At 38.3% G+C, this 14,573-nt stretch overlaps 1 protein-coding gene across 1 annotated transcript in view; it reads left to right on the forward strand.

Annotated features, from left to right (window-relative positions):
• Nucleotides 1-5,108, forward strand: part of chn1 (chimerin 1) — a 72,586-nt gene extending 67,478 nt beyond the window's left edge. Inside the window, exons 10-13 of the mRNA XM_039647304.2 lie at nt 598-675; nt 2,281-2,418; nt 3,171-3,276; nt 4,593-5,108. Coding sequence (XP_039503238.2) covers nt 598-675; nt 2,281-2,418; nt 3,171-3,276; nt 4,593-4,764 — 494 coding nt within the window. The 3' untranslated portion in view covers nt 4,765-5,108. The remainder of the gene's footprint in view (nt 1-597; nt 676-2,280; nt 2,419-3,170; nt 3,277-4,592) is intronic.
• The last annotated feature ends 9,465 nt before the right edge of the window (nt 5,109-14,573 follow it).

A 14,573-nucleotide genomic window follows, 5' to 3' on the forward strand; every position in this document is an offset into this window, starting at 1 on the left:
TTATGTTTTTTGAAGCCTAATATTTAAAATTTGGGGGGAAATCATTTTCATTGAGACATCAGTAGCTATAATATTAGTGATACTGGCTTTCATTCATAAAAAAGATGGCATTAAGATACAGCTGTAATACTTGAAAATAAATGGTGCCGCAAAAGCGAGTGAATTTTCTCATCTTTGCGGTCTGTGATATGAAGAGTGTGCAAAGTAACATATTTTAGCAATTATTGTGAAAGTGAATGGCACACAACAGGCACAATACAGGTATAAACATGAATATCTATGGGTACAATATGCGTCACATGACTAAACTTACATCATCGTCGACACTGCGAGGCGAAAACAGCGTTTTCAAGTGTTTTAAAAAAAGAAGCGTTGTTTTTGTTGGTATAAATGCCATCTCGGTCTGGACGCACGGCCAAAACCGAGAGAAAAAGATGCGTTTAATAAACGGAAACGTATTAGTGTGGACAAGGCCTAAAACTAACTATTAAAAGGAAGCGCTACTCATTATTACCTCGGCCATTGTTGCATTTTTATGTGGCATTGTGTGTACTGTAATACACGTCTTAATTGTAATACAACTGTCTTGTCTCTCAGGTTTGAAGTCTGAGGGTCTCTATCGAATCTCTGGATTCAGTGACCTAATCGAAGATGTGAAGTTATCGTTCGACAGAGGTGAGTGTGTTCAGCACTGATCCGTCACGACCCCCACATGCCTACACACACGCATCTGATCCTGATGAATGGCATACACATGCTCACTGCTGCTTTTTGTAGGTCACCCTTTGTCTTGCGTATAGAGCCGTGGGTTTATGTAATGTGGAATACTCGGAGCTGCTTTATATGTTAAAGTGGCACATTTGTGGGAGGATTTCCGCCCATCTGTTCATATATTTATAAGCATTACTGTTTCATAATGACTCTTAGATGATGCAAGGACAGTGAGAGGGAATCAAGCTAGAGTGGAAAAGACTATCTGGTCCCTAAAGGTTTCTACTGCAGCTTTATTTCTGTACAGATTCGGATGAAGGTTACACAATATCCTGTTGGACTAAAAAAAGATCCTGTAGGAATTTCAGTTTAACAGTGATTCCTGTTGCTTTTTTGTTTGTTTGTTTATTTAGAACCCTTCATCCTTTTTGTTAATTGAAATAAAGCTGAAATTAAATGTACTATAAATATTCGATTAAAAACGTGTTCTCTGTTGTGCCGTTTATCAAGAACAAATGTGGGGCGGGGCTTGATTTTGTCTGTTGGGAATTGATTGGATGGTATTGGTTTGCTAAATTATTTTGATTAAAGATTATTGGCTTAAATATATTAGGCAATATATAGCTTATTTTGTTTAGAGACTAATAACTCTTAAATTTACTACGTAGATGGGTGAAGAAAGCAAATGTACTACACAAGGATTGTCACTGAGAATAAGCTACAATTTTATTTTATTCTTTGTTGGTGTTTTGCATTTTTCTTTGGTTTATTTTTTTTCTTATCATTAAGGGTTTCAAGGAAAATTAGTTATGACTGTCTTTAAACATGTATATGTATGCCCTGTCATACTGTGAAGAAAAAAAAATATATATATATATAAATGAAAAAAAAAGATTATGAGGAAACAGAATTAAAAAAATAATGTGTACGGATAAATCATTTATAATAAATACTGCAATAATGCATTAAAAAAGGGGAAAATTATCCATTTTGATTTCATGGTGACTTTAAAATAAGTTACTAAGTACTAAACGTATTTAAACAATACAGCTAAATAGATATATTTGCAGAAATGTATACAAAATGACGAGATCATAAAACAAAATGACTAAAACTTAATCTAAAATGAAAATAAAATACAAAAAAAGTCTCTTCTGCTCACCAAAGCTGCATTCACTTGATCAAAAATACAGTAAAACTGTGATATTGTGAAAATATTATTACAATTTTCTATTTTAATATATTTTAAAATGTCATTTCTGTAATTTATTCCTCTGATAATGTTTTTTTTTCTCACACAAATATTAAGCTGTTTTCAATATTGATACTAACATCATATTAGAGTGATTTATAAAGGATCATGTGACTGGAGTAATGATGCTAAAAATTCAGATTTGATCACAGGAATAAATTACATTTTATCATATATTCAAATAGAAAACATTATCTGTTATTTTAGTGGCATCTTCGCACTAAATTACTGGCAGTATCACAAAGCGCAAGAATCCTCACAGCCTCAGATTAAGAAAGCGTTAGCTGAATGTCTCGGTGTTGTCCCAATGTGTTCAGATGGAGAGAAAGCAGACATCTCCGTCAACATCTATGAAGACATCAACATCATCACAGGGGCTCTTAAACTGTACTTCAGGGATCTTCCGATCCCCGTCATCACGTACGACGCGTATCCACGCTTCATCGAGGCCGCCAGTGAGTCGCACGCCAGATCTCTCTATCAGTGAATGTGTCTTTCACACACATCCGAATCTGCAACCCTGTTACCATTCTGACTTCTGGTAACACTTTACAATAAGGTTCATTGGTTAACAAGAACTAAGAATGAACAATACTTAAACATAATCTTAGCAAGTATTAATTTCAACATTTACTAATACGTTATTCAAATCAAAGGTTGTATTTGAAGAGTTCAGATGCAAAAGCCTCTAAATGCCATTTGAAATGTTCTTCTTTAATGATGATTTTTATCAAACTTGTATATTTTATTTCATTAATTTCACTTAAATAACAATTAATAGGTAATCATCATTGCCATTTAAGTGAAATCACTGAAGTTTGATAAAAATCATCATTAAAGAAAATTTCAAATGGCATTTAGAGGCTTTTGCATCTGAACTCTTCATTTGTTAACATTAGTTTATGAACAAACAATGAACAGCTGTATTTTTACTAACAAAGATTAATAAACGCTGTAACAAATGTGTTGCTCATCGTTTAATGAGCCTTATTGTGAAGTGTTACCAATTTTTGCATTTATTTATGCACTTTTCGTGTTTATTTGATATCAGGGGTTTTTTTAAGCTTTAAAATCGCCCCAAATTTTAGTAACAGGATTTGTACTCCACAAATACAATGAACCGAAAACACATACATCACATTTGATATCGTGTGTTGAGTTTAGTTTAGTTCTGGCGGTTTGTGACGCGTTTGCTTGTGTGTGTCAGAGCTGACGGACCCAGACGAGCGCCTGGAAGCTCTTCATGAAGCGCTGAAGCTGCTGCCTCCTGCTCACTGCGAAACACTGCGCTATCTAATGGCACATCTCAAGAGGTGAGGAGCTGTAGTAGTCCAATCATTCATCTGTACCATATCAGAAACATCGCTCGCGAGGAAATCGCGAATAAAGTATTTAAAGGGATTCTTCAGGATTTAGCATTATGCTTTGTATTGTTAGAAAACCTGTAGTATTTTCGAATTACCGTGCTTTCCACCCTCATATCCCCCTGAGACGAGATATTTATGCATTTTTTTGTCCTCTGATGACACAAAAATCTTCATTTTGCATCATCAGAGGATTGTTTGTCCAGAGGCTAACGCCGCCTTCACACTGGCAGTTGAAATCAGCTCCGTAATACGCAATACGTTCCCAACGGACGTCGTACTACACAGTGAAAAGCGTCGGACGTGGGTAGAACAAAAATGGCGGTTTGATTGTGTCGGTTCTGTATGATCTCTCTGATGAGGGTTATGCTGCGTGAGGAAAGTTGCTGAGGACGTTGACATGTCAGGTCGGCTAAAAAAGGTGATATAGTGGTCAATAGTTCAATGTCTACCGTCAATTTAATTGTATTAACTGCCCTTATAAACGTTAGAAAGTCGTGAAAATAAAAAATGACATGACAACTTATCGTTATAAAATCATTATTTATTTTATTAAAAGTTAATAATTCAGGTTTGTTTATCAGTACCATAGCAACGCTCAACTTCCGCTGGAACTGTCGGATAGGAACCGTCAAATTTTCAAATTTTTGAACGCATCCGGATGACCAACGGACACGATTTTCTTCGCACCGCACTCGGTCAGACCCGTTTCGGACCCATTCGCATGCGGTCTGCGAATCTCCATAGGAAATGAACGACTTCCGGTCGTTTCTTGGCCGCATCGGAGCTGATTTCAACTGCCAGTGTGAAGGCGGCGTAAAGACTACAGTCAGTAGTAGGGTCTGTCCCGCATGTTCTCAACCCGCCCATAGAGGGCGATCTCACTCACAGAATGAACACATAGTGTCGGCCATCTTTTTTTGGAAGCTAAGCTTGCAGGCTTTTGTTCTGTGGAGAAAGCTGGACAAAATAAGCTCACACAATTTATATGAACGCGACCGAAGACCACGGAAAAAAGTACGGAGATCACCAGCTTTAGCTTCTGCTCAAGACCAGCCGAACGCTGAGAGTGTGTGTTAGAAATCAGCAATGGTGAGAGAACTTTCGAAATTGGGTCTTCAAGAGTTTAAAAGCTCTTCCCATAATGTCAAGTCGTCCTTTTGAGATCCGATCGAGTAAAACGCATAAACGGGGTCAAAATGCGTGACCGTTAGAGTATGTGCTTTTTAAGATTGCACTGTGTCACATATTGTGTGTGTGTGCAGGGTAACTCAGAACGAGAAGGATAACCTGATGAACGCCGAGAACCTCGGGATCGTGTTCGGGCCGACTTTGATGCGGGCGCCCGATCTGGACGCCATGACGGCTCTGAACGACATCCGCTACCAGAGGCAGGTGGTGGAGGTCCTCATCAAGAACGAAGACATCCTCTTCTAGCATCACTGAACCCACCACGATCTTTTGTGTGGACTTGAATATGAAGGACTCTTGTACTACAGTATTTTTTTGGAGCAGTTCTTACCCTTCTTCTCCCTGTCCGACGGGTGATGCTCCTGTATCTTGCATGTCTTCCTCCCCATTTTTGTCGGGGGTCGCTGAAGCTGGAGGGGGCGGAGCTCAAGACAGTGGGCGTGGCCTACTTCAGCATTATCATGGGATGGTCGTCTCGTCTGCCGCTCGAGTCCGACAGATCGCACTTCTGTTACAAACGGACGTTTTTGTTTTGTTTTTGTAAAACATTGTGAATTTGATATCGTCAATTTTGGGGACACTTTATCTGAAGAGCCGGTGACGTTGTTCAGGCGTAATAATCTCTTCATTTGATGCATAAACTCGTCAGACAATCCTCAGTCATCATTCATATTGCTCTCTCTGCTCGACTATGAGGTTTGTGATTCGCGTATGCTATGAATGTTTCTCTTCCATGAGATATGTATGACTCTGCAGGTAAAGTGTCACCAGTGATTCTTCAAAATCTGTGATTTGTTTTTATTTTTTGGTTGTTTTTTCTTTTTTTTTTTAATTCCTTGCGTCAGGTTGATCTGACTCTGTTCTGCCTTGACATGCCGGACCTCTACACGAGAGTCGGACGAATTATTTCTACTGTAGACACACGTTCAGGAAGAATATTTGCATTCCGTGTACATTTCATAATCCTTGATCTAGACTTGCCTTTAGAAATCCTTCTTACACCCTCAACATGACTGGTTGATGTTTTTGGTTCTGTATGTGTTTTTTGTATTTGATTTGAGCATGAATAAGTTAATTTATTAAATTGTACTTTTAGGACTGTGTTCTGAGTTTTAATTCATAAAAAATAAAAAAGCTCATTTCATATTAGAGATTCACCAAAACTAAATTGAACTTGAAATAACGTCAGTCCTTATTTGTTCAATTATATTTGAAAATTGTTTAAAATATGGAACATTCCATAATATTGTGACATCATCATCATCGAACAAGTAAATAATTTCATTTCGCTTCCTAAATTTTTACACTAATTGTGTTGACTAAATTAAAGATAAACCATTAAATCCTGTTAGTGCCAATTGGGCATAATTTAAATACCATATACCCCTAAGTGCCAATTGGGCATCATATATATATATATATGGTATTTAAATGATGCCCAATTGGCACTAAGGGGCCTAAAGTGTGCCAAGAAAACATCCCCCACACCATTACACCACCACCACCAGCCTGCACAGTGGTAACAAGGCATGATGGATCCATGTTCTCATTCTGTTTACGCCAAATTCTGACTCTACCATCTGAATGTTCAACAGAAATCCAGACTCATCAGACCAGGCAACATTTCTCCAGTCTTCAACTGTCCAATTTTGGTGAGCTCTTGCAAATTGTAGCCTCTTTTTCCTATTTGTAGTGGAGATGAGTGTTACCCGGTGGGGTCTTCTGCTGTTGTAGCCCATCCGCCTCAAGGTTGTGCGTGTTGTGTCTTCACAAATGCTTTGCTGCATACCTCGGTTGTAACGAGTGGTTATTTCAGTCAAAGTTGCTCTTCTATGAGCTTGAATCAGTCGGCCCATTCTCCTCTGACCTCTCGCATCAACAAGGCATTTTCGCCCACAGGACTGTCGCATACTGGATGTTTTTCCCTTTTCACACCGTTCTTTGTAAACCCTAGAAATGGTTGTGCGTGGAAATCCCAGTAACTGAGCAGATTGTGAAATACTCAGACACCAACAACCATGCCACGCTCAAAATTGCTTAAATCCCCTTTCTTTCCCATTCTGACATTCAGTGACGTTCAGGAGATTGTCTTGACCAGGACCACACCCCTAAATGCATTGAAGCAACTGCCATGTGATTGGTTGATTAGATAATTGCATTAATGAGAAATTGAACAGGTGCTCCTAATAATCGTTTAGGTGAATATTTGAATACATGATATTTAATTTTATGTCCTGAAACCACCTCCTTTTACACTGACCCTTTGTTGAAAAAGAAAAGCACATGATCATTGTGTCCCCTAGTCTGGACAGTGCTGCATATAATTGAGAATAATTATAAAGTGCATTGTGTTTTGCACTCACAGCGCATGACCTTGATAAAGTAGGGCTTCTGTGTGTAATATCTCGAGTGACAGCTGACTTGAAGACCCGCAGCCCTCCAGGTCAGTCTCAATCACGCTGATGTGTTTCGAGAGGAACGCAGACCTCAGGGGTCCCGTGGCGGCCCCTCTACTCATTTGCGGACATGTTTTAATTGCTGTATGTGCATAAAGCTCCAGAGGAGATTTACATAGCACTGAATGTCTTCAGAATCACGTCCTCCTTCATTAGCATCAGCAGGCTGTGTGTTTCTGAGGTTATCGTTCTGTCAGCTCCAGAACCTTCATTTTCCCATCAAATCCCATTCAATTATCTCCCTTTCTTCCCACTGGTAACCATGGAACGGTTGCACTCATAAACCCCATGAAGCGTGATGATGAGCCGGGTTTCAGATCGTCTGACCTTTTGCTGTTTATTATCCCTCGTTGTGTCATGGTAAACTAAGAGTTGTCATATGTGAATGTAAAAATACAAATTCTTCAGTCAAAAAATATATCGTTCAGAGAGTTGCTTATATTTAATTAAATAGGCCTAATACTTTTATTGAGCAAGGATGCATTTATACTGGAAAAAGTGACTAAAGGCATTATTGCAAAAAAAAAAGAGAAATTCAAATATTTGTTGAACTCTCTATTCATTAAAGAAACCTAAAAATGTAGCCTATGGGCTCTATGTACGGCAGTATTTCCGGTGAAGGTCTAAGGATGCTAGATAACTTCCGCCGATCGTAGAGTCCAATGCAATACCGAGAATTTATATTGAATTTTATACTCCATGGTTATACTAAAGTAACGTTAGTCACAAAAACAGATAAAACAGACACCCCTCGTTGTGTTTATGCTTCTTTTTAAAATTATATTAAATAAACATATATAAAATTACATCTATGTACGTTTCGTTTCAATGACGGGAGGACAGTAAATTTTGAAGACTCTGCCATAGTCCCGTTTTCCTCGGTTTTTCTCCGCTTTAATCTCCACAACCGGAAATGGCCGAGCATCCTTGCGTCAAATGCGGAACTTATAGCTCATTCGAGTTTCCACAAAAATACGAGGCAGCACAATATTTCAACGTTAATAATAATCATAAATGTTTATTGAGCAATAAATCATAATATTAGAATGATTTCTGAAGGATCATGTGAGAAGAAAAAAATGATTTCCTGCCATTTCGGTGTTTATCACAGATCCAAATGTAGGATGTGAGTCCTACAGTCGTGAAATATCCTGTCAGACTGTCTGTCCCCCTTTATAAACCGACTAGGCTACATCATTTTCAACCGGTTTGAATAGATTATTTTCACAGTTGTGATTCACACCACTGACTTTAAATAAAATGGACCAACACAGTGTAATTTATGGCGAAATGAATAATCCATCTCCATTAGTGAAGAGTCAGTCTCCTGAATAAAAAGCAGATTGGCTGCTGCGAAGGTAATGTCATAACGCTTACACACGCGTCGCGTGACATCTACAGCACCGTATTCATCACAATTTAAAGGAATACATATGTATTTGTGTTTTGTGTGGGATCCATGAGGTAAGCAACTTTATCTGTGGGCCGATTGACGTTGATTCACACACTCGCTCGCTGAAATAGGCGAATGCTAACACTGAATATTGAGGTGAGGTGTTCTTGTGACCTCAAATGGTCTGATGTCATTTGACTCTTGGACATACTTGAGTTTAGTTAGTTCAAATATGTAGGCTTGACTGAGTAAAGTATTGTAATATGTTTTTCTGTGTGCTTGCTTAATTACACGTTGACATCTTTCTCTAAAATAAAATGTTGTTGCCTGTTTACAATCATTGGTCAGTGTGGCTAGTAGATCATAATGTTTTTTTCAGGAACACTTTACAAAAGGATTTCATTAAAGGGTTAGTTCACCCAAAAATGAAAATTAAGTCATTAATTACTCACCCCCATGCAACCCCGTAAGACCTTCGTTCATCTTCGGAACACAAATAAAGATATTTTTGATTGAATCTGAGAGCTCGATCAGTCCCATAGACATACACTAGACCTCACCTTGGATACGGTGTTACGGATCAACTAGGGATGTTAACTGGGGACGCGCGCGTGCACGCAGACAGTTTTACCTGGATTTACCTCGCATGCGCGAGAACTGAGACGAGGACGTTCTCATTCGTCTAATTCTTGTTAAGCCTAGTTCACACTACATGATTTTAAAATGTCAGGCTGAACTGTGCAGTTTACACTACATGACTTGCTCTCAGTGAAATCATGAGTGTTCAAGTTGTTTAGCTGTTCACACCACACAACACAACGTGATTGATCCACAACAGGAGGTAACTCACTACACGAGTTAACAACGCACTACATAGAGATACAACCACGATCGGATGATAAGAGCATATCATTTGTGACTCAATGAGAGCTGTTTCAGTACTATAATACGGTCTAAATCCTGAAAATAATCAAACAAATAACGAGTTGACAACAACACGATTCTATCTGGTCTAGAAACCATGTTTTGTAACGAAAAACCACGCAATAAAACGAACCAGAAATGACGCGAAACTGCAGAGAAGAACACAACACGCGAATATGGACGTCAGACAGAAACTAGTGCTGCACACTGTTTGCTTGACGATCTGCTCTGAGAAAAAAAAATGCAAAAAAGAAAAAGTAAGATTTACCTGGTGTCCTCAACCCATGCGTTGCTATGATTGGCTGCATGTACTCATGACATCACTGAGATTGAGTCGCGCGACTGCGCGAGATATCTAGCATGCTAGATATTTTTCTGAGCTCGGTGACCTGTCTGCGAGCTGTCTGCGAGCTGTCTTTGATGCGTTGTTGGCTCTTTCACACTAACTGATTGGCGAGCGTTAATCGTCCGCTAATCGCCCGCGATTTGCACGCGATAACACCCTGACTTGTCGGCGACTCAACGATTTGCAAATCGGGCTTAAATCGGGCTTAAAATCACGTAGTGTGAACTAGGCTTTACCGGCTGCTCACCGCTTAGGAGTTTTACCGCCCCCTACCGTATAAGATGATGTGCTGATATAGCTGGAAGCGCAAAACTTTCTGTTTACAAGCAGAGGAAGATGCGCGCTGTACATACGCTTTTCAATTAGCGTATTTTCCGCACTATAAGGTGCACTTAAAAGCCTTTAATCTTCTCAAAAAACGACAGTGTTCCTTATAATCCGGAGCGCCTTATATATGGATCATCATTTTATACGGTAGGGGGCGGTAAAACTCCTAAGCGGTGAGCAGCAGCCGGTAACAAGAAGTAGACGAATGAGAACGTCCTCGTCTCAGTTCTCGCGCATATGCGCCCACAAGGAAGTAATGGAATAGTGGAATAAAGTCGTTATTTATGTTTTTTTCGCACAAAAAGTAGTCTCGTCGCTTGATAAACTTATAATTGAGCCGCTGTAGGCACATGGAATATTCAAATCTTTTCTTTAATTACTTTATGGGCCGTCAAGAGCCAGTTCCTTAGGCAGTCTATAGGACTGATCGAGCTCTCAGATTCAATCAAAAATATCTTTATTTGTGTTCCGAAGATGAACGAAGGTCTTACGGGGTTGGTACAGCATGGGGGTGAGTAATTAATGACTTAATTTTCATTTTTGGGTGAACTAACCCTTTAACGTTATTTGATGGATTAGCTAACATGAATTGACATTGAGCAATATGTGTTTATTAATCTTTGTTAATGTTATCTGTAGCTGTTCATGTTAGTTCACAGTGCATTGACGTTTTAAAAATACAACTTTTGATTTTAATAATTTATTAACAAATGTTGAAAATAACTAGCTAAAGTTAATAAATACCGTCGAAGTAAATTATTGTAAAGTATTAAAGTTTTTTTCCCCATTAAATATTATATACATATTTTCCCTTTGAAATTATAATTTAATAATATATTTTAATAATAATAATAATATTGAAAAACAGTTTCCTCTGCTAGAGAAAATCAAGTGGTAAAAACTAAAGACTTATGATGCCACTTCCTCAAATATAATGACAGAAAATTTACTACAACCTTTTTTCAGAAAATAATTTTGGAAAAAGAAAAAAAAAACTACATTGATAGTGTATTAATATCAATAAAAGACACATTAAAGATAAAATCATTTTTATTTGGAGACATGCAGATTAGATCATATTCTGATTAATTTAATAATAACTTTCGTTATTTAATAAATAAATGAAAAAAATATTTAAATAGATAGATTTAAATCACTAGTGAGCCATGCAGACACAAATGTTTCATAAAAAGCAATGCATTTCTGAAAAATTGTCCATCTAAGCCCATATATTCTGTGTTCACAATTAAATACTTTAGTATTAAATGATTAATGTGTGTGTGTGTGTATATATAATGTTCCCAGTTGTCGACAGGCAGGCTTTCTAATGCATGTCTTTGTTGACAGTGGAACACACAATAATGAAAAATATCCAATTACACTCGAATTCCCAGAGTAAAGTGTAATCCCGCCTGAGTCAGGACAGGACAGCGCACGCACAGGGGTGAGTTCAGGCTCTCCCAGCACGACTAACAGATGTTCAGCACGGGCCCCGTGTTCAGACTGAGCTTTTACAAGGCCGCTAATCAAATGTAAAAAGCACATTAAGAAAAGGGCAGGCTGGGACGCGGGGCTCTGGGCTCTGCGTTTGACTCCTCTGTTCTCGGTCAAGGTCGAACGGCTTTAATATCTGCCCGGGACATGTGTGGGGGGGCTGGAGCGGGGTGTTGGAGGGCGGGTAGACCACTGATCTCTCTTAATTCAGAGGTTGCCAAATGTGACGTCCGGGTCTAAGTAAGATGAATGAAGCGTGGTGTTGAGTGTGTCCTGTGAAGGGGAGGAATGGGGAAAGCTCATCCCATCAGCAGCTCAGCGGGATGGGGGAGGATTTCAGGCACTCGGGGGTGGGGGTCGTTCTTTCATGCTGGAGATTTGGGGTTTGGCAGGTAAAAAGCAATAGATTTAAGTTGTTGGTGGTTGGCAGTGCATTTATTGGGACCACCAGCCAGGGATGTGGTGGATTTGGAGGGTGTAGGAGCAAGGGCAGGTTGAATCTGTTGGAGGCGGGCGGTGCTGAAATGGATGTGGAGAACGATAATCTAAATCACTACAGTCAATCACCTTTGCGAGGTAATGGAATAGGACATACAATTTTCCAGCCGTGTTTGTGTGTGTGTGTGTGTGTGTGAGTGCATTTACATGCCAAACACGCCCATTCAAATAAATGAATTCACACACAAAGAACCCTTTCAATGGCAAAGACAAAACCCTTACCAAATGTGCTGTAGTGTTCCCGGGGTATGAAAAAAAAAATTCAAAAATTCATATCACGATATTTATCACATTTTAGTCCAGCTCACAAGCAAAATATGTATTTTAACCAAATAACTAGAAAAAGGTGAGGGATTTAATTGGACATATACCAGAAAAATATCAAAACATTTTTCTCAAAACATGCATAATGAGGCTCTCTTTCCACTTTTTATTTCGCGAAGGTCAAAATAATTCCTTCGTTAATTTCATAAGATGAGAGTAACACTGGAGTTTGGTTTATTGAATACGTTATAATCAATTAATATGAAATAGTGTGATTTCAGATAGGTTTGACACCTTAAGACAACATTATGTTAACGGAGTAGTTTTTGTATACTGACCAAAAGAGAAGAGTCGGCTACATCCTGCTATATCAGGGGTGAGAATTTAATTGTTGTTTTTATTTATATTGTTATCCATTTTATCGAACTTCCATACCTCTTATATAATAATTATATTATAGAGAGCCTTAGTCCCGCCCCTCCGCTTCCGGCTCATGGGACCTTATTTCGGAAAAAATATGAATGGTAGTCAATGGCGAGAGACAACTTATCATTTTTTTCCGTCTGAACTGTGCCCTCAATTACACATATGATGTTTGTCAATTTAAAAGATAATTCTGAAAGTCGAAAACGTCGCAGATTGTCATGAAACAGAAGAGTAACATTTAGTTTTATGTGAAAATCGCTCTGTGAACTATATCTCCCGGGTAGCGAAATGAGATCCGCTGCTCGTGTGTGTGCAGTCTGGTACAAAACACTCAGGTAGGACGGCGTAACGTTACAATTATAACGTAAGACAATGACAGACAGCCTCAGTGAAGTTTGCTTCATTCATTGAGCGAAAATGTGCGCCTTTGGGGTTTGTAGTCTTTGTAATTACGTATTTTCACAGTCTTATACCTCAACGGTTTTACATCAAACTGCGACTTTCTTTACTTTAAAATGTATCTTTTATATTGACAAACATCATATGTGTAATTCAGGGCACAATTCAAACGAGATCAAAATATTTGTTGTCTCTCGCCATTGACTACCATTCAATATTTTTCCGAAATAAGGTCCCATGGTGGTCGACCGGAAGGGGAGGGACTTAGGCTCTCTCCTGACGCTTGCGGAGTTCGCTTCGCTTTTGACCAATCCGACGCCTCATTTTGGGGTGAGAATTGTTGCGTTATTCCAAATAAATAGATTAAGATCCACAAATAAATAAAGAGATTCGCAAAAAATATACAAAATTCACAAATAAATAGATTAAGATCCACAAATAACTAAAGAGATTCGCAAAAAATATACAAAATTCACAAATAAATAGATTAAGATCCACAAATAAATAAAGAGATTCGCAAAAAATATACAAAATTCACAAATAAATAGATTAAGATCCACAAATAAATGTAAATAGTTTCACAAAAAAAATTCAAACTCACAAATAAATAAAATGACATTTGCAAATAAAAATAAATAGATTTACAAATGTTTTTTTATGCCACAAATACAACTCTGCCTGGCGTTTATTTGTTAACTGCTTTCTGTGCTTTTGTAAATCTCCTCATGCATTTGTGTATCTATCTATCTATCTATCTATCTATCTATCTATCTATCTATCTATCTATCTATCTATCTATCTATCTATCTATCTATCTATCTATCTATCTATCTATCTATCTATCTATCTATCTATCTATCTGTCTGTCTGTCCGTCCGTCCGTCCGTCCGTCCGTCCATCCGCTTTTATTTATATTTTGCCACAAAGGCCTGTGACGGTGTGAATGTGTAAGTTGTGATCTGTGAGCACTAAGTGATTCAAACATTTTTCTACTTCGGATCATTCCTGCGTGTGAAAACAAACCTTAATCAGACATTAGGTTTAACTGATATATTTGAAGTGTATCAGTGTGACCTTTTGAAGCTTCGTGTTATAGGCTACCAAAAATATTTTAGCATATCATGGCACGACTTACTGTACCAGTCTAGAAGAGTCTGAAATCTCCTGTTGTGTCATGTGTACATGAAGCATCTGTGCTCTGCAACGTCTGATCTCAGTATACGACGTGTAAAGGACTTCTAGCAGAATCTCAAACGGGAACTGATTCCAGAAGGATCAAAAAAGGATCTTCTAAGAATCTGCAAAGATCATAGTGCATAAACTGGTCAAATAATTCAAAGGATACTCGAGAACAGAAACTCTTTTAGCAATCCTATAAACACTCTGAAGGTAAATAATTTATTGCGAGTCCAAACAGTGTTTGTTGTTCGCTGTGATCAGAGGATCTTGCGGTCGCCGTCAGTGTGGATCCCTGCGGTCGGTGGAACACATTAGATGTGATAAAGTGAATAAAAATGATTCTGTGGTG

Source organism: Pimephales promelas, chromosome 7 (genome assembly GCF_988280905.1).
Source record: "Pimephales promelas chromosome 7, fPimPro1.hap1.1, whole genome shotgun sequence".
In the NCBI taxonomy this organism is placed as follows: Eukaryota; Metazoa; Chordata; class Actinopteri; order Cypriniformes; family Leuciscidae; genus Pimephales; species Pimephales promelas.